Consider the following 21,269-nt stretch of genomic DNA (forward strand, 5'->3'; position numbering starts at 1 on the left):
AGAAGAAGACCCTTAAAAAGATGGAATTGAGTCCAGAACTGGTCACTTGGCCTATAAACTTGGAAAGGAAGAAGAAGAAGACATTGAGTAAGCTAGTCTGAACTTCATTAAAGTTATTTTATTATTATTATCATCATGATTATTGAAGTTTTTATTTTTTTAACCAAAACTCTGACTCTAATCGCAGATGTAGCAATAAGTTGCACGATGATTTTCTTTTGTGTGCAAATATGATCTAACCTAGCTTTTAGCTGCATTATTGTAATAAAATCACAGGAGATAATTAGCATCCTCCCTTAGAAATTTATAAAGTAGCTCACATATGTAAAAAAGATGGATATAAATACGTTCAAGTAACAAATTTAGAAATGGAGATAAGGGTACTGTAGAAGAAGAATCAGATGAAAAGGTGATGATGATGATGAATCTTGAACCTTCAAGTTTTCAACTATCTTCTCTAAGTATCAGTATAACAACTCCTTTTGTAAAATATTCAAAAGTAATACACAATGACTCTTGAATATTTTACAAAAGTGTTCTCGGCACTTGGTAATGAGATTGATTTTAATCTGAATAGGAGCCACTTAAGGATCAAATCCAAATAACTGGAAGTAGACTTCCACATCACTTTTAAGGAATGTAGAAAACTGACTGGGGGTTTCTGACTTAATGTCCAATCCTCACCTTCATGTGGTGTCCTGTTAATAGGTATCCACTGGGTACCAAATGAATGAGGACATGCTAGCAATTTGAGACTTAGCCGATTAAATTGTACTGTCTATTGGTTTTAACCGAAATATGTATGATAATACAATACAATGAAATTTCATGCTGGTTGGGCATTGCCTGATTAAACAAGGCCCCTGCTGTTTTTGTCAGGGAACCAGGGCAAAGTGAAGGTCAGCTACTGGAACAAACTCAAACCCAACATCTAACAGAACAACAAACTCAACACCAGAAGAACTGAAGATAGGGACCATTGGCATAAGGAGCATTAACGGAAAGGAAATTATTTATTTATTCTTATGGCAAAAGCAGCTACAGATTAATGTCCAGACCAGAAAGCCAATCCAGGGCCTCATCTGTTACCTCATGGATGTCCTCATCGACATAAGGAGCATTAACAGAAAGGAAATTATTTATTTATTCTTATGGCAAAAACAGCTACAATTTAATGTTCAGACCAGAAACCAATCCAGGGCCTCACCTGTTACCTCATGGATGTCCTAGAGGCCACCACCATGAAATTGGCACCTGGGCAGTCATTCACAATATGAGTAATCATCTGGGCCACAGGGGGACAGTCACAATAAGGGTGGTCTGACAGTCTCCATTTATGCAGTAGGTAGCCACATCTGCCCTGGTTGGTTCTGATTCTGTTGATAGATTACCAAATCTTCCTAGGAAGGGTAAAGCAGGCTGTGGAGCACAGGGATCTTCAACCAGGAAACCATTTGTTGGAAGATTGTTGGACCAGTGTTCTCTCCACATGTCAGGTGTTGATGGTAAGGCACCTGAAGAGAGTTCATCCATGGACAGAAAGGGCTTCTTGATTTTAGGCGAAGACTAGGTGGATTTATGAGAGTCTGATGCAGGGGCAGGAGCAGGTTGTTCATTACTTTATTAAATACTTTAATCGAGGCTTTTCTTTTCCATATATTTAGTAGAGCAATTTTAGATAGGACCGGCAGCCAGAGGAGAGGGGTGCTTCTCAGTGTCCCACTAATTGTGCACTTGGTAGAGTTTAGCTGGGTGTCTATAATGTTAGTGTGCGCACTTCTTTCCCAGACAGAGGCACAGTATTCTGCCACAGAGAATGCGAGGGTTAGTGCAGACGACCTTAAGACATCAGCACAACCCCAGGTTGTTCCAATAAGCTACGAGATGATATTATTTCTTATTAAAACACTTAAGGAATTGAACAACGTAGTTAAGGATATAAATTAAATTATACTTTAATAAATACTTTCCAGTATTTCGGCAATGTCACGTTGCCATCTTCTAAAGGAACTTACAAAAAAGCACGTGCACGTAGGCACTACAACACAGTAATTGGGAATGAATCTAGCACCTCAGCCCTAAGAAATTCTCCATACCCCAACAAATTTGGTTGTATGCGACTGCCCCAAATTTGGGATGCTTACATCAGTAGACCTTCAGCCCAACTGCCAAGAACACCTACTTAGCCCACTAGAGGGCACCATTAGGACTTTTAGGAGAACAATAGCTTCATCTCTTCATTCCCAGTTACTGTGTTGTAGTGCCTACGTGCACGTGCTTTTTTGAAAGTTCCTTTAGAAGATGGCAACGTGACGTTGCCAAAATATCGGAAAGTATTTATTAAAGTGTAATTTAATTTATATCCTTAATAAATAAATTAAGGATATAAATTCTACGAGAATCAACATCATCCACGGAGATACGATCGCACGGAAGGCCCGCCAATACGGTAAATTGAAGTTGTCTAGACAATTAAATTGTCTAACTTTCCTGAAACACTGCCGGGATAATAAGGTAATTCTGAACTGTGTAAAATTAAAGCACCGTTTTGTTTCACAAAAAGCTCTCCGAATATATAACCGCGCTAGCTACTCGTTGATACACGAACAAATCACCGCCATGTGGTTTCTCTTAGCGGACATTAACGAAGCTATTTGTGCCGTCGAAGATGAGCTTTCTTGCACTTTAAACCACGAACTTTGGTCAATTTTACATGATATCTCGTGTACCGCTGCAGACAAAGAATTTGAAAAAATACGAGGCCGACAGATGAAAAAATTCGAAAAATTAAAAAAGGACTCTACCATCTTTCCAAAACTTGCTACCAACACCGTAATCAACCTTTTTTCAATCACCCTGAAGCACTCAACGCACTTTCACATGGCCATACCTAGTGAGGATATTATGATCCAGATCGAACGTGGAATCTGTCACCTTCCACATCAAGTCGCCAACAGTGTAAGACTGGATGTAGCTTGTGTCCTCTCCAAAGCAAGACCACCAAAAACCAACATATCCAACAAGGAATATAAAGCTCTACAGGAAATGAGGAATAATAAAGAATTAGTTATCACCAAAGCAGATAAGGGAAATGCAACCATAGTACTTAACCAAAAGGACTATACAGGTAAGCTAAATGCTCTTCTATTAGATCAGGCTACTTACCTCCCTATCGAATACAATCCCACGAACTCTCAAATTAGAAAACTTTACAGGCTCCTTAAGAAAGTCTCTTCTTGGCCTGTAGAAGTTAACATAAGATTAAAGCCATTTAACTCTATACCCCGCCCCCCCGTATTTACAGACTCCCAAAAATACATAAAGAAAATGTGCCATTACATCCCATAGTGGATGGCATTGATTCCCCCACATACAAATTAGCTAAACATTTGGCCAAAGAGCTCGCACACTATACTGGCAACACACCATTACACATAAAAAAAACTCAGCCCATTTCAAAGCCAGCATAGAAAACCTTACACTCCAACGTACTGACATAATGGTTAGCTTTGACGTCTCCTCTTTATTCACAAATGTCCCACTCAAGGAAACTTTAAAGCTAATCCAAGCTAAATTTTCTCCCGATATCTCAGCCTTATTTCAGTTCACAATAAACTCAGTCTATTTCGTTTGGCAGGGAAAATTCTACAAAGAAATAGAGGGGACAGCTATGGGTTCACTGCTCTCCCCACCTTTGGCCAATTTCTTTATGGAGCCCTTTGAAGAAAAAGCCTTAGCCTCTGCCTCACAAAAGCCAACCATATGGCTTCACTATGTTGATGATGTGTTCACTATTTGGTCACATGGCTCTGAAACACTTCTCTCCTTCTTAACACACTTAAACAACCAACACCCCAGAATCAAGTTCACCCTGAAAAAAGAGGAAAACAACACCCTCCCTTTCCTAGACACACTAGTCGCCCGGCAGCCTAATGGAACCTTGGTTTTCTCAGTCTACAGAAAACCCACCCATACAGGCAGATACATTCACTAACAATTCCCCCCCGCCCTCACAACAATATGGAGTGGTGAAAGCACTATACAACAGGGCTAAACTAATCTGTTCAAACGACTTGGACCTAAACACAACTAAATCACATCCTCAACACTTTCTCAGCCAATGGCTACCCCCCCCCCCAAAAAAAAAAAAAAAAAAAATCCAAAAAATATTAGAACCCACAAACCACAGGCCCCCCTCCACAACAAGGATTACTCTAAATCCATCACCATTCCCTACATCCGAGGCACCTCGGAAAAGATTACCAAAATCCTAAAAAAAACATGACCTGACCTCCTGTTACAGACCTTACAGAAAATTGGCATCCCTTATCTGCTCCACTAAAGACCAACCATTTCCCCTAGACCTATCTGGTGTATACCAGGTCCCTTGCAGTGTAGGACTTTGGCCAAACAGGCAGGACAGTGAATATCAGAATTTCTGAACACAAGGACTACATCCGTTTTCACAAATACAGCCATTCTGGTCTTGCAGACCATGCTCTGGATACACACCACAGAATACACTGGAAGAAAGCTACAGTAATACACCGTAGCAAATACAAATTCGAAAGACTATTTATGGAATCAGCCTCAGCCCTAAGAAATTCTCCAAACCTCAACAAATTTGGTTGTATGCAACTGCCACAAATTTGGGAGGCTTACATCAGCAGACCTTCAGCCCAACGGCCAAGAACACCTACTTAGCCTGCTAGAGGGCACCATCAGGACTTTTAGGAGAACAGTAGCTTCATCTCTTCATTCCCAATTACTGTGTTGTAGTGCCTACGTGCACGTGCTTTTTTGTAAGTTCCTTTATAAGATGGCAACGTGTTGTTGCCGAAATATCGGAAAGTATTTATTAAAGTATAATTTAATTTATATCCTTAACTACGTTGTTCAATTCTTTAAGTGTTTTAATAATGCATAACCAACGTATAAGCCTGTCTATGAGATATTATTTCTTGTATGCCCAGTTTCTCTTGAAGAGATACATGAAGCCTTCAAACTTGCCAAGAATGGCAAGGCTGCAGGAGTGGATGGTTGCCTCCCAGAGATATGTTTGGTGCTACCATTTGATCTTTATTTTTCCTTCATGTATGCAGTATAGTGTTTGTGGTGGTGGGGGGTGTATTTCATTTTTTATGGTCATTTTCATTCCAGCTGTCTCTTAATTATGCGAATTTTCACTAAATATGGTATGTAACTCCTAATCGTCTCTGATGTATTTAATTATGCAATAAAGCTGCACTTCACCAAGGTCAAATAGTCCAAAGTTTCATCTATATCAGCATGAGTGGTTTGTGTCGAGTGAATTTTTTACTGATGTTAAGTAAATTGTGATAAATAATTTGTGATCCCAGTTTACAGAAAACAATAAATCCCATACTGGAGTAGGGAAACTGAGGAACTTTTAATCAAATATAAAGAAACTGAAGACCCTACTGTTGCTAACGAGCTCATAGCAACGCTGGACAAAAACCGAAAAGGAAAGATGGATCTCAAAAATCCATGAGCTCGACTTCACCAAATCTAGACGGAAAAGCTGGTCACTTCTGAGAAAATTAGGGGAGGGGCGGAAGAAACAACAACACACAAACCACCAGAGATAACTCCTGATCAGATGGCTAATCATCTTCTGAAAACCTCCAAGATACATCCTAGCTCTATCAGGAAAATAACTGTGCAATCTTTCATCAGAAAAAAAAACCTGAAGATGGGCCCCGAGCTTCCTAAACTTCTGCACCCAGTATCACTGGAGGAGGTACAGGAAGCCTTAAAACTCACCAAGAATTGGCAAGGCTGCAGGAGTGGATGGTATCCTTCCAGAGTTTCTGAAACATCTTGGCCAATGAGGTCAAATATGGCTTGCTGCCCTTTTCTCAAAAATTATAACAACTGGAAAACTACCAAATTTGTGGCAGGAAGCCAAAATAATTGCCATGCCCAAACCAGAGAAAGATCCAAGTGATGTTAAAAATCTACGACCTATCTCCTTGCTTTGCTCCACCTTTAAGCTCTTTGAAAGAATTCTCCTTAAAAGAATTTCACCACTCATTGAAAGAGCACTCCCTATTGAATAAGCTTGCTTCAGGCTGGGAAGAAGTTGCTGTGACCAGGTCCTGGCCCTGACAATGCAGATTAAGCTGGCTTCCAGAAGAAACTTAAATCTGGAGTCACTTTCATTGACCTAACTTCAGCTTATGACACAGTCTGGATCAGGGGTCTCTTCCTAAAGCTAGGCAATATTATAAGGTGCAAAAAAAATTTCCAGCTTTTTGAATCCATTCTCTCCAAGAGAAAGATCTGGATCCATATTGGTGGAAAAAAAGAGCAGTTCCAGATTCCTCCACAACGGTCTCCCACAGAGCCTGTGGGAGACCGTTAGCCCCTTTACTCTTTAACATCTACATGTCTGACTTATCACATACCAGCTCAAGCAAATATATATATTATTATTTGTGACACTTCCAAGGAGTCCGAGGACTCATCGCGGGAGGACACTTACTGTACAACTCTCTGTCTCCACCATTACCAAACCTCTACTACCAATTAACTAAATCAGCACCATCTACCGTCAACCACCACAACAAGTATTTTTTGTCTGTAAATTGCATGTGTTCTGAAGGGCGCCGATTTGTCTGTATTCGGGATGAAAAATCTGAGTTTCCAGGAGAAATATATGCCGATGATCTTGCTATCTTTTTTGCCAACTTGGAAACTATCTTGAACACAGGCTTGAACATCCTGGAGGTGTACTTCAAGAAGTAGTACCTGAGGCCAAATCCAACAAAAACTGTGTCCACATCATTCCACCTGAACAATGCAGAGGCGAATCATACCTCAACCTCTCTTTCTGTGGCAAAATGGTAGAACATTAGCCTCACCCGAAATACCTTGGAGTGAGCCTGGACAGAAGCCTAACCTATAAAAGGCACATCACAAACCTGTTCAACAAAATTAAAATGGAAAGGAAATTGATCTTGCAAAAGAAAAAAAGCCAGATTATATTAAATAAGTATAGGATGTTATATTCAGGCAATAATGATCAAGGAAAGGAAGGAGTAAGGCTCTTTAGGAAGTTTTTTTAGTGAAGGTGGCAGGAATATGAAAATAACACAATATGCAACTCTGGTGTGGAGGAATCCAGTTTGAATGTTCAGATCAATTTTAAGTTATAGATATGAGGGTTGGATTAGAAATAAAGCACTTGATCAAAGACTAGAGACCACAGATATGAGACTTCTGAGGAAGATAGTGAACAGATGGCATCAGAGGCAGAATCATAGTAAAAATGAAGATATTAGAAAGGAACCTGACATTTTTAGCATTCAAGAATGAATAAGTAGAGTTAATCTAAGGTGGTATTACCACTTAATGGATGAAGAAAGTTAGCTTAACATCAAACAGGTGTTTGATGTTAAGATGGGAGGAAAAAGACCCAGTGGAAGACCAAGGTCTAGGTAGATTGATTCAGTCAGAAGTGCTTTAGAAGAACAAAATATTATATATAATATTGGACTGCTGAAAAGTAATAGACTTTAAAAACTCAAGTGGTAATATAAATTATACTTGCCAAGAAATTATATTCTTGTTTAATCCCTTTTCCAAGTGTGTGCAAACAAAGTTTGCATGAAATATCTCTTGTCTTAGGAGTGGTGGTAGAAGTGTTGTTCAAAGATAGAATTCAGGAATGGGTGAATAAGATTATGATACTTCATAGAGGGCAGCATTGATTTGAGAAGGATAGGGTTCTATCATGCCTTATTAATTTACTAACTTTTTTTTTTTATAATAGTGACAGCTGAATTGGTTAAAGGGAATGGCTACACGATGATACTGCTGGGTTTTGCAAAGGCATTTGACAAGATACCACATAGAACTGTTATGCAAATTGGAACAAATGGGGGATGGATATGAAGTTGGTAATATGGATACAAAGGGTGGCTGATGGACAGATATCAGAGAGTAGTATATGGAGGAGCAGAATCCAGGAGAAAGCAGGTGACTATCTCTGTGTTGCTAGAGTCTGTGCTTGGACCACTGCTGTTTAATTTGTATAAGGCAATTATTTGAAGGGCAATTTTCAGTTTGCTGATGATACAAAATTGGACAGCATAATAATTAGTCAAGATGATGTAAAGAGCTTGCAGGATGATGAACAGTATGGGCAAAAGATAATGGGTGAACAGTTTAATGTGATAAAGTGTAAAGTTGTGCATTTTGAGATGAAAAATTATAAGCTGTGTATACTACATTGATGGAAATATACTCCAGGAAATAGATGAAGCTAGAGATTTGGTGGTCGTAGTACATAGAGTTGAAGTTGAGTGGACGTAATGTCAAGGTAGGCAAAGTAGCTCATAGGATCACTTGGTTATTGAAGAATACACTAACAAGCAGAGATATGGACATTATAATTCCCCTTTATAATACCTTGATGCAACCACATCTGGATGAGAAGTGGCAGAGAGAACCCTGAAGCAAGTGCCAAATGGTGAGTAGTCAATGGAATTCCTCTCTGATAGATTGATGATTTATGGAATGAGGATCCAGATGAGGAAGTGATGGAGAGGATTCAGAAGCAAGTGGCAGATCTGATGGGTGGTCTCTCGAATTCTTTCTGTTACAGTAGATTGAGGAGTTGTGGATTGAAAAAGTTGACTGACAGGTGGGAAAGATAAGTAAACTTGGATAGTGATGAATGAGTGGAACAGATTGTTAGTCAGTCACGAGTGCTTTGTCACTGAGTTCAAAGGGAGGTGTAATAGAAATTGTGTGGATAGTTTGACTTTTTTACAGTGAGTCAATGGACTCCATGGAAGTGCTCATGTAATAATAATTTCTTAAGTTTTTTTTAACAGCTTAATTCACAACACAAGACAGTAATAATAAAATAATGTATTTATTTACTTAGTTGCTGATATTTTGCTGATTTTATATGCACCATCTTCAGAGTACATATAGTTTGTCACAGTGTGCAAACTGCAGCAATCAATCATTAGGTAGCAGTTTAAAATTGCAACAGATAGCAGAAACAAATTAAACTCTTAATTGGCACTATTTTGTTTTAAAAGTATTAATTTGATTTTAAAATTACCCCCAGATTTTTGGTAAATAAATTGATGCATCCATACTTGAGGTTTGGAAAATGTTTTTAAGTTGCTTCTGATTCCAATTACAAGTTATTACTTGTGATAACTTCTGTGTAACATTTTTTTTTCACCCCCAGCATCCTGTGTTGAAGGGTGGTGGGGAAAAAATGATGGTGCCAAACCTATTCACATCCTCTAAGATGGATATTAACATATGTTCCTATCTGTTCATAGTAAGCCAAGTTATAAATACAGGGCATTTCATATACTTCTCTGATGATGTGAAAATTTACCCTTCAGTGAATGGATGAGGGTTGCTAGTCTTATATAATATAAATTAAAGATGCCAAGAAACTATATTCTTAGTTTAATCATTTATTCAAGTGTAAGCAAACAAAATTTGTGCCTGAAGTATCTTAAGGACTGGGCAACTTGTATATAGAGGCTAATGACTTCACATCACTTGCCTTAGTATCCCACAATCCAAAGCACATTCTTTCAGACATGTATAATGCCTATGCATTATGGGAAGGGTCACTACCCAGACTGGTTTTAACCTTTATTGAGGTCTTCTCATTAGTGGGAGACAAACCCTGAAGTGATACCAAGGTTGAAGTAATGCAGAAGTCTTATTTCTATATACAAGTATCCAAAAGGCATCACACCTTATTATTAAAATACTCTGGATTAGAGATAGATGTTGAAAGTTTTTTTTTACTTGTTTATACTATAAATTACTATAAATTTGTTTGCTTTTACTTGGATAAAGGATTAAACCAACCAAGATTATAATTTCATGGGATCTTTACTTTATAGTATAACCAAGTTAAAAAAATTTTTAACAGTCTTATATAATGTCTAGATGTAGTGTGGAACTTATTACATGCTCTGGATATCTTTTCAGATGTGTTCTGAATATACAGGAGAGTAACAGCTTTGCTGTGGTCTTGTGTATTAAAGGGTAAGATTTGGAAAGAGAGAGAGAGGGGGGGGGGAGGTATTTTATTTTTTGGATGATAGTCACTGATTATAAAAGTGTTACAATGGTAAGTGAGTTCAGTGATAAGAGCAGTATCAGTGAAGCATTTAACTCTGGCTCTGCGTTTGTGTGCTTTTGGATACCAAACTCTTGTGTTGGATGATGTTGTGATTGATTGTGCAAATAACTTCCAGTATGTGAAGTGCCTATAAATAGAAAAAGCTAATAAATCATTTGGCTAGTTTATCTAGGAAGGACAGACTGATATTTGAATCTTTACCCATTGTAAAGTGGATTTTAGGATGCTAGATGATACAACATGACAAAATTTCATGCCGGCTGGGGCATCGCCCGGTTAAACAAGGCCCCCATTGATTTCGCCAGGGAACCAGGGCGAACAGAGAAAAGTCAGCTACTGGAACAAATCTGTAAACACACCCCAACTCAACATCACCAGAGTTAAAGATCGGTACTATCAACGTAAGAAGCCTGAATGGCAAAGAACTGGAGCTAGCAGAGGAATTAGATAAGTACCAGATCGACATATTAGGGGTGACTGAAACAAAAAAGACAAAAACTAGGAGATCTTTCTGAGCAATAAATACAAAATGTTATATTCAGGCAATGACAATCAAGGAAAAGAAGGGGTAGCCATAGTATTCAACACAAAATACAAGGCTCATCTTCTTGAATGGCAGGCAGTGTCAGGTAGAGTGATTTGAGCAAATATCACAATGAAGAACTGGACAATGAGACTTATTTGTTACTATGGTTCACACAGAAGGTTCTACTAAGGTAGAAGTCGTGGAATTTTTTGAGGCTTTAGAGAAAGCAACTGACACAATGAAAAATGAGAAGTTGTTCCTTGTAGGGATCTAAATAGCAGAGTAGGAATGATTACCAGACATACAAAAATATTTTGGGAAAATTTGGAGAAAAGGGCAAAGCTAATAATAATGGCAAATACCTGTTGGATTTCTTCTCAGGACATGGACTGGTTATTACTAACACCATGTTCCAACATAAAAATGTGCACAAATTCACATGGAGAGAAGAGACAAGGAATAAGAAAAGTCTCATTGACTATGTTATTGTTGATAGTGATGTTTTCTCCCTGGTGCAGGACACCAGAGTGTAGCGATCACTATTTAGTCTTGAGCAGGATAAAATTGAATTACATATTGAAAAGAATGACATGTAAGAAAGTTTTAAAGCGAATAAAAGTTGAGGAGCTCTCAGATGTGAACTGTAGACTAAAATACACAAAGATTATTGAAGGAAAAATGAAAGAGTTTGAGAACAGGAAAACCTTGGAGATTCAATGGCAAGCCTTGAAGAAAACCCTGATTGATTCATCTAGAGAGGCATGTAGTGAAGTTGTCTGCAAGGATAGAAAAATTAGAACTCCATGGTGGACACAGGAAGTTAAAGAGGCAGTGAAGGAAAAGAAGAAAGCATATCAAAAATTCCTGGAAAATAAGTCAGCTTGTGCTCTTAGAGAATACAGAGACAAATTTAAGAAAGCTAAACAGTGTGTAAAACTAGCTAAACAAAGTCATGGGAGGACTTTGGCAAGAACCTAGAAAATAAATATCAAAAAGGTGGCAAAATATTTTGGAGGTTGTTGAAGAAACTTAGAAATGGAGGAAAGAGTGCTGTAAAAAAAGGTGAAATGAAAATGGGTGAAAAAGATGCCCTTGAAGTATGGAGTGATTACTTTGCAAATTTGCTAAATGAAACAAGCAGTGATGACAGCACAGTGATAAAAAAAACACTGACCAGGCATGCAGTGAGGAATACATATCCATACTTGAAGTAGAAAAAGCGATCAAAGGCTTGAAATGTGGAAAGGCAGCAGGAGTAGATGATATTCGACCAGAAATGCTGAAGTATGGTGGTATAAAAGTCTTACAGTGGCTGCACTGCATAATTCAGAATGCCTGGACAGGGGGACAAATTCCCAATGATTGGAGTAGAGCTCTCATAATACCTATCTGTAAAAAGGGAAATAAAACTGAATGTGAGAATTACAGAGGTATATCCCTACTGAGTGTTCCTGGTAAGATCTATGCAAGTATACTTGAGAAACGGTTGAGAAGAATTGTGGAAGAAAAGCTTGGTAAAGAACAAGCTGGATTCGGGTCAAATAGAGGCTGTCAAGATCAGATCTTCACTTTACGACAAATAGTCGACAAAGCATGGGAATATAACAGAGATCTGTATTTAAGTTTTGTCGATCTGGAAAAGGCATATGATAAGGTGCCAAGAGAGAAGCTATTCAATACGCTACAGTTATATGGTGTCAGTGGGGCATTATATCAAGCAATACTTAGTCTTTATTTGACTTGTAAGTCAGCAGTTAGAATTGAAGGAAGTACAGGAAGATGGTTTAATGTTAAATCTGGTGTGAGACAAGGGTGTACATTATCCCCTCTGTTATTCATTATCTATATGGATCACATGAAGGAAAGTGGTATTAAACATGATAATCAAAATTGGAGATGTTAATGTCGGCTCTTTGCTTTATGCAGATGATGTTATACTTCTAAATAAATCCGCTACTAGTCTGCAAGATTCTCTGACTAAATTGAATAACTGTTGTAATAGATATGGTATGAAGGTCAGCAATAAAAAGACAAAGACATTGAAAATGTCAACTGTTATGAATGAAGAACCTGTGGAACAAGTAAAACATTTCAGGTACTTAGGCACGATTTTTAGTGAAGATGTTAAATTAAATATGGAAATTGACAACAGAATCAACAAAGCTGGTATGGTAGGAAGTCAATTGAATAAATTCATATGGAATAAGAGAGAACTTAGCTGGAACACTAAATTAGCTGTATGCAAGACAGTGTGTATACAACCAGTTTTAAAGTTTTAACTTATGGATCTGAAAGCTGGGTCAGAAGTAAAACACTTGACCAAAGACTAGAGACCACAGATATGAGAGTCCTGAGAAAGATTAGTGGTGTGAACAGATGGCATCAATGGCAATATCATATTAAAAACGAGAATATTAGGAAAAAACTTGACATTGTCAGCATCCAGGAATGCGTTAGCAGAGTTAATCTCAGGTGGTATAGTCACTTAAACAGAACGTGCGAGGAAAGATTAGCATAACAAGTGTTCTCTGCCAGGTTGGCAGGAAAACGACCCACAGGAAGACCAAGATATAGGTGGATTGATACGGTACAAAGTGCCTTAGATGATAGAAATATAAGATCTGGTAATGTTGGAGTCTTGACAAGTAACAGACTGATTTGGAGGAAAATTGTAGATAGAAAGTTAGTAATGATGTAAATTTTTCATGTAGTACTATCATATCCTGTACACCCATTGAGGGTACATGGCAGGAATTTGATGATGATGAGATATTTAAACGCACAAAAAAAATTTATCTAATCTGTCTCTTATTGGTTTGATTGGTACTGTGTTGTTTTGATTCTCTAAGTGTTTCTGTGTAGAAACTGGCTAAAAGAAGGAAAAGATGAACCCATAGTTGTACCATCAAGTTGTGTCTATATTTCCTTTGCATGTGAATAACCAGCATGTATTGTGTGTGTCAGATATATGTTTACACATATATCTGACATATCAGATATATGTTTAGAGTATTTAAATAGCCAACATCCCAAAATCCACTTGACAGTGGATAAAGAATCAAATAACTATTTGTCCTTCCTAGATAAATTAGAAAAATGAGTCATTAACTTTTTATATTTATAGAATGCTCGCACATACTGGAAGATATTTGTACAATCAATCAATCAATCACAGCATCATCCAACACAATAGTATGGTATCCAAAAAAACACTAACACACAGAGCCAGAGTTATCTATTTTAGTGAATATTGCTCTTATCACTGAACTCGCTCAGTTTTGCCACACTTTTATAAACAATGACTATAATTACAAAAGAGAGTGAAACAAAAAAAGACATTAAATACTAAATTCCTCCCCTCCCCACCTCCAAATCTTCCCCTTCTTTAATACACAGGACTATTGCAAAGCTTGTTACTCTCCTGTACATTCAGGACACATCTGAAAAGAGTAGCGTATGTAATAATTATAAGCTTCACATTACATCTAAACATTATAAGACTAGCAACACTCATCCAAAGAACAAACTATCACATCATCACAGGAGTATATGAAGTGCCTTTTATTTGTAACTTGGCTTACTATGGAGAGACAGGAAAATCTGTTGGCATCCACCTTAGAGAACAAATATCAATTATATATTTGGTTTAATCCTTTATCCAAGTTCTCGTGGAACTTGGGATAAAGTGTAAGCAAACAAAGTTTTTGCTTTATCCAAGTGTAAGCAAACAACGTTTGCTTACACTTGGATAAAGTGGAAAATACTTCAGGCACGTTTTTCCTGAGGTATTTTCAGGACTGGGGCAACTCATGGTAAAGGTGGTATATGTTCTCATCACTTGCATTAGTATCTCCCATAACGCAAAGCACATCTCCTTGCAGACATGTATAAAGCTATGCATTAGCGGAAGGGCCACTACCTAGACCGGTTTCGACCTTTATTGAGGTCTCATCAGCTGCAGCCACCTGCAAAGGTGGTGATACCAAGGTAATTTTTTAATGGGTCTGGGTAGTGGCCCTTCCCCTAATGCATAGCATTATACATGTCTGCAAGGAGATATGCTTGCATTATGGGAGATACTAAGGCAAATGATGAGAACTTGTACCCCTTTACCATGAGTTTCCCCAATCCTGAAAATACTTCAGGCGCAAACTTTGTTTGCTTACACTTGGATAAAGAATTAAACCAAATATATAATTGGTAGCATGGCTTGTGTAGCTCAGTGGAAGTGGCGCTTGCGTCCTCTGTGCTTGGTCGCTCGAAGTCAGACTTAAGTTCAAGTCTAGTCGTCAACTGGAAGAACTTTTTCTAAGCCTTTCTTTGACCGATTCCCGAGTTAGTCGATCTCTTGCACGGGCAAGCGGGTTTTTCCTCTCGGAAACTTGGGTTTTTATCCTGTAAACTCAAGAAAATCGACCGTAGTACCCACATTATTTCAGACAGTAACATATCTTGTTAGGGTTAGGTACCAAGAGATGGCAGCACTTGTTTGCCAGCCTCTTCATCGGTGGCTGCTATAATTAGTAATAGACATGGGCCAGCTATCTCTGATTGGCTGCCGGTGGAGATTGAACTGCCTACTCAGTCTCTAAAAACTAGATAGGGTATAAAGGCCTCGCCTACTCCCTATAAGGGAATAAAAGGTGTTAGCTAATTTTTTTTTTAATATAATTGGTAGCATAGCCAAGTGAAAAAACTTCCATATACTTATCTCTAATTCAGAGAATTTTAATAATAAGGTGTGACACCTTTTGGCAACTGGTATAGGTAAATATGATTTCTCCATTACTTCCACCTTGGTATCACCACTGCTGGGTCTGACTCTCCCACTGATGAGACCTCAATAAAGGTGAAACCGGTCTGGGTAGTGGCCTTTCCTCTAATGCATAGCATTATACATGTCCACAAGGAGATGTGCTTTGCATTATAGGAGATACTAAGGCAAGTGATGAGAACTTGTACCACCTTTACCACGAGTTGCCCCAGTCCTGAAAATACTTCAGGTGCAAACTTTGTTAGCTTACACTTGGATAAAGGATTAAACCATATAATTGGTAGCATAGCCAAGTGAAAAAACTTCCATCTAGAGAACAAATACATTTGGAATAAATATGTTATGGGAAGTTGGAACTAGCAGAGCATGCTTTGGACAGGATGATGGGGGGGGGGGGGAAATCATAGTGCTACACAGAAGTTATTACAAGTAGCTTGCAATTAGAATAGACTTTGAAACATTTCCTAAACCTCAATATGACTAGGAAACCAAAAATCTGAGAGACAGTCATTTTAAGATCAAATCAATACTTTTAAAATCATCAGATAAGTGCCATTTAGGAGTTCAGTTCTTTCTGCTGTCCATTATGGTTACCTGTTGACTGATTGTTGTAGTTTACATACTGTGAAACTGTTTGTGCTTTTGAAGATGACACATAGAAGATCAGCAAAATATCAGGAACTTTAATAATAAAGAAATATATTATTTTCTTTTTTGTTTTGTGTTGTGAGTGAATTAAACTATTAAAAAACTTCAAGATGAACTGTTATGATGCTTGTGTTAGCACACAAGCCTTTCTCTAATACTGCTTTGAAAGCTGGGGCTAATCCCCTAATCCTCGCAAAACTGTTATTACATCAATTTTTCACCAAAGAACCAAGAGGCTCATAAACTAAAAGTAAACTTCTACAGGACTCTAATTTGTGAAAGTGATCCTAGCTACCTTGGTATAATACATGCAGCCTCATGTACTGATATTTGAAAAAAATTAAAGATAAGAAAGAAAAAGCCAAGCTATTTATGGCAATGAAGCAGTCTCTTTCTAACAACTAGGCTTAAAAGTTAAATTGAATGTGGTTTTAATTGAAGGATATTGATTTACACCTCTGTGTAAAAATTTTGAAGGTAAAGATGATAAAAAATTGATGAAAGATGTGGTCAGAGCAGAGATTGTATGCAATTCAAAGTGGCGAGCACAAGATAGCGTCAACTGAGTGCAAAAAATACATTCAGATAAATGAAAAAGGTAAAAAACCAATGCTGAAAATATGTAAACTGATAAGGTGAATTATGCAAATGAATTGAAAAAAAAATTGAGAATAAAAATCTGATATACACATTGTAAGCCAACAGTGAACATGATGGGTGCTGGCTGGTTCATTAAAATATCACCAGATGAAAAACACTGAAAACTATGTAAGCTGGATAGCCACGTTTGGTTGATTCAAGAGTTATTTGGGAATTGGGTTAGTTTGAGAGATGGTCTTTTTTGCGTTTATGGCACATCGATTCTTATTGCTAATGATTCAGAACAACATAATTTGGATTCATTTTTGTGGAAATCGATAATGGTAATAACCCTTTCAGTTTCAGGGACATGTTTAGATTGCATATTTCAGTACTAGGATTTTTATTGTTTCTGGTTTGTTTTTGTGTTTTTTCTTTGTGGTAGAAAGTAGTCAGGTATGGGAATATTATAATCTCGATAATGTTCAGTTAAGTGAGACTTAATAGAACAAATGGTAGAACCATTGTAGCATGTCTACCTGAGTTACAGTTACTGTGGTTCTTTGTTTTAGTAAATTTTGTAGTTGGTTGTTAGTGGTGAAGACAGTTCTGTAATTTGAATATTTGTTTTATGGCTTTATAAATGTTTTGGATACATGGAATTTTAAAACTATAGTGCTGATTTTTTCAGAAATTTTACAGTATTAAGTTAAATGTCTGCCAGAACATCATAAATAATCTCACAGACATGACTTGAGATTGCAATGCTTCAACTCTTAGAACAGCAGCCCTGGCTCTGCTCTTCCTTGTGGCTGAGTATTACTCACCAGTTTTCAGTCGAAGTCACCAAACGACTTGTGGACACACACAGCTTAACATAACAATGAGGACCATCTCTAGTACCTTAAGATCTGTCCCTCTCCCACGGTTGCTTGTTTATTCCTCCATGCTTCAGAAGAGAAGCTGCCATTGGTTGCCTGCTCACATCACTTCTCCATGCTTCAGAAGACTAAAAGCTACTATCAAAGAAATAAATAGAATAACATGAACTTTCACATACTTCAAGTTATCTCTCCACCTCCAGCTTGCCTCCAGATCTCCTTTCTGACTTATGGTGGAAATACAAGATGATGATCCTCATCACACTTTAGAATAAACTGCAAACAAGTCCCTGATCATATATCCAACTGCCAAACCTTCAGGATTCAATCTAACACGTGCGCATGCACACACACACTCCCCCCCCCCTCCCCCCCTCCCTCCTTTTCTGGAGGCCTCAGGAGCTTGCATTTACTCCCAAATAGTGCCATTGATTGGTTAATCGAACTGTCAATCTGTATATATAGTATGCCACAAGAAAAAAAAGTACTAAATAACTACAACGATACATATTATGAAGTTAACAGTTGTCGAAGTTCAGTACTGTTTTTGTGCTGTACTGTAGTTTTGATAATTATTTCTTGTGTTTTTACCCATATGTTAAATAAATGAATAAAATATTGATTTTTTTTTTTAATCATTGGCGAATCTGGATGAATATGAAATATGATCTGGTGATGAGATATGAAAGCAATATCTGATCTCTTTTGAGGTGAACTACTCAATGAGAGAGTGCAATTTATCCTTGTTTTCTTTAATGTTACTGTTTTAATATCTGAGCTATTCTGTTAGTCTTGCTTTTATGTAGTGAATCTTTATAATTGCATGTTTCTGGGCTGTTGGATGGTGCCTGGATTCTTGATATAATAGTGTTAGCTGCTTTTGTATTATAACCATTTTTGTTAGGATATTTTTTAAGTATTCAAGCTCTTGGTTTTTATTCTCTTGTTGCTGAAATAACATATGCTCTGTCTTTTAAGATCTTGATAAATACCATGTTTTTGCATTGTAGGAGGGGGGGGGGATGTAATGCTGTTGGATGGAGTCATCTTTCTGGGTTTGAAAGATGTAAATACCTTTTTATATATATGTACTGAGGTTGATTTACTCGGTTGTTAAACATATTTTTTAAAAGAATTGAATGACATAAATTACATGTATGACATATTAGCCAAAGTTCTCAAAAAATATAACATTAGAACTTTATTCACTCTGCTTCCTAAGATCCGCTCTCTAATGAACCCCTAGCCATCACAACCTAAAATATCCTAGTATATACTAGGATATTTTAGGTTGTGATTTGGTGTAACATTCCTTACTTTGGCCACAGATAAGTCTATTGAATTGCGTATGGAGGATATCAATTTGTACTGTGATTGAAAAATCACGGTATCGCTCATCACTACATTGCTGCTGCAAGCATGCAGGTCACCATGATGGCAGAAACGAAACTACAGCCGAAAGCAATGCCATCTGGGAACAGAAATGTGCAGATTTCCGCAGAAGATTCAAAAATCAATATTGCCACACAAGAAAAAAATGCAAATCACGGGAAATAATGTCCACATCAAGTTGTTGATGGCGGGAAAACAATATATCGTATAATAGGCCTTAAGATGGGACCAACGGAAAATGATGTAAATGGCAGTAAAAAAAATAAATTGTAGGAACGTAAAAACAGGGTTTTACTGTATATATAAAGGTATTTACATCTTTATTTTGGCACCTTATGAGTGTTATAGTGATAATTCTACTGCCTTCACTTCATATTTAATAATAGAAATTGAAAATGGTAATTCTAGCTGGATATTTACAGCTTAATTTTTTTTCCTCTTCTCCCTTGTTCCAGGCAACCTTGCTCTGTCTTGAGCATTGGGAGACTTTGTATTTAAGAAATATACCAAAAGAAATATATATTTCTTTTGGTATACTGCACACATTGGTTTGTTTTGCTTATTCATGGAGATCATATCCAGAAACAAAACAGATCCCCAGGATGTAAACTTAAATATGAGGTATGAAGTACTTTAAATCACAACCATGTTAAGATGTTATTAATATATCTACTCTTGGAATTTTATTAAAAATTTTCATATAAATATAAGCAAACTATGAAAGTGAGTTCATTGCCACATTTTCTTTCTGTTGAAATAAATGAGTATATGAGAATAGATTTTTCTTGAAAACAATCACAAAAGTATATAATATTGTTAATTAGAGGTTATACGTTATAGCATGAAGTATCTTCATATCAATCACGTCACAAAATAATTTATTTTGGCACCTTATGAGTGTTATAGTGATAATTCTACTACCTTCACTTCATATTTAATAATAGAAATTGAAAATGGTAATTCTAGCTAGATATTTACAGCTTAATTTTTTTCCTCTTCTCCCTTGTTCCAGGCAACCTTGCTCTGTCTCGAGCATTGGGAGACTTTGTATTTAAGAAAAATGACAAAAAATCTGCTGAAGAACAGATTGTAACAGGTTTGTTTGAATTCATTTAAATGGATTTTTCAGTAATGAACTTTGCTTAATTCATGTAGAATGTAATTTTATCACGAATAATGCTAAATTTAAATTGTTTTATAAGTGGCTAATAATGAAATGGCCAATAATGAAAATATAGATTTTGAAGCTTGTCTTGAGAAAAACTCCAGTTCTGTTTGAAACTTAAATTGCATGTGAAATGCAAATAAACACATACACACCCTGTCAAAGCATTGTAATAGTTCAAGTAGTTAGTAGCTGTGAATGATTTACTGACTACCCTTCCAAAAAGGGAATGAGTACAATGAAGCAGATCTCATCTGAGGTTATCTGTTGCTAGTTTCCAAAATCTAGTTGTCAGTAGCTTTTGGAAACTGATCTAATGGTCAGTTTTGATACAAGCTTTTTATATACATGTGTACCTGTTAAATATACTCTATAATAATCATAATGCATCACCTTATTCTGTTTAGAATAAGAGATTAGCTAACTACTTTCATCTGAATTTCTTCAGATGAAGGTAGTTAGCTGATCTAGGATGAAGATGGCATGGTTTTTCATCCTGCAAAAAACTGGCTCACTGAAGAGCACAAACAATTTACAGACACACTGTTTTCTCTTAAAACTCAGTTGCTTCAGCTGTAATACAAAAAAAAAAAAAAATAAAACTGTTCTCCCATCTCTAATATTAATGCATTCTTCGGTTTTGTATTTAATTCTGGTTATTTTTCCTGGCAAGGGAAAGTTATAAGTACATTAAAATCTTGACTATAGGTCTCCTCATTGGCAAAGCACATCAGAAATTTCCAAAATATTGTCCAGGACACAGTTAACACCAACCTATTATATGGCTGCACTAAAAGGATGTGTTCAATGGCTCTGACAGAAAGAAGCCTTTTTAGTGCAGTTAAACAGGCCTACATCTCTAAATCTGTTGAACTATATGGATAGCAAAGAGTAATGTTTGTCCTTCCTTAATGTTCTAATTTCACGTAAACCAGAACATCTACTTTTAGTTTACTCAAAGCTTATTCACATAAGTGTAGATGTTTTCAGCAATGCCACTATTCTTCCACATTTTGTATAGTCACAGGACCAGAACTCTGTTCCAAGAGCTCTCTCTCTCTCTCTCTTTTCACTGAACATAAGTCGATTATATTCATAGCCAATGAATGTCCTTGTAGAATTAATGAAATATTGAATACATCCTTGCTCTTCTC

General features: G+C 37.0%; 1 protein-coding gene across 3 annotated transcripts in view; it reads left to right on the top strand.

Annotated features, from left to right (window-relative positions):
• Window positions 1–21,269, top strand: part of LOC150106687 (putative protein phosphatase 2C T23F11.1) — a 179,244-nt gene that overhangs the window by 127,862 nt on the left and 30,113 nt on the right. For all 3 annotated transcript variants that reach the window (XM_090392637.1, XM_090392635.1, XM_090392636.1), the window contains exon 7: window positions 19,963–20,046. In XM_090392637.1, coding sequence (XP_090248763.1) covers window positions 19,963–20,046 — 84 coding nt within the window. The remainder of the gene's footprint in view (window positions 1–19,962; window positions 20,047–21,269) is intronic.

Source organism: Typopeltis vanoorti, chromosome 5 (assembly GCF_054136105.1).
Source record: "Typopeltis vanoorti isolate ZY-2024b chromosome 5, IOZ_Tvanoo_1.0, whole genome shotgun sequence".
In the NCBI taxonomy this organism is placed as follows: domain Eukaryota; kingdom Metazoa; phylum Arthropoda; class Arachnida; order Uropygi; family Thelyphonidae; genus Typopeltis; species Typopeltis vanoorti.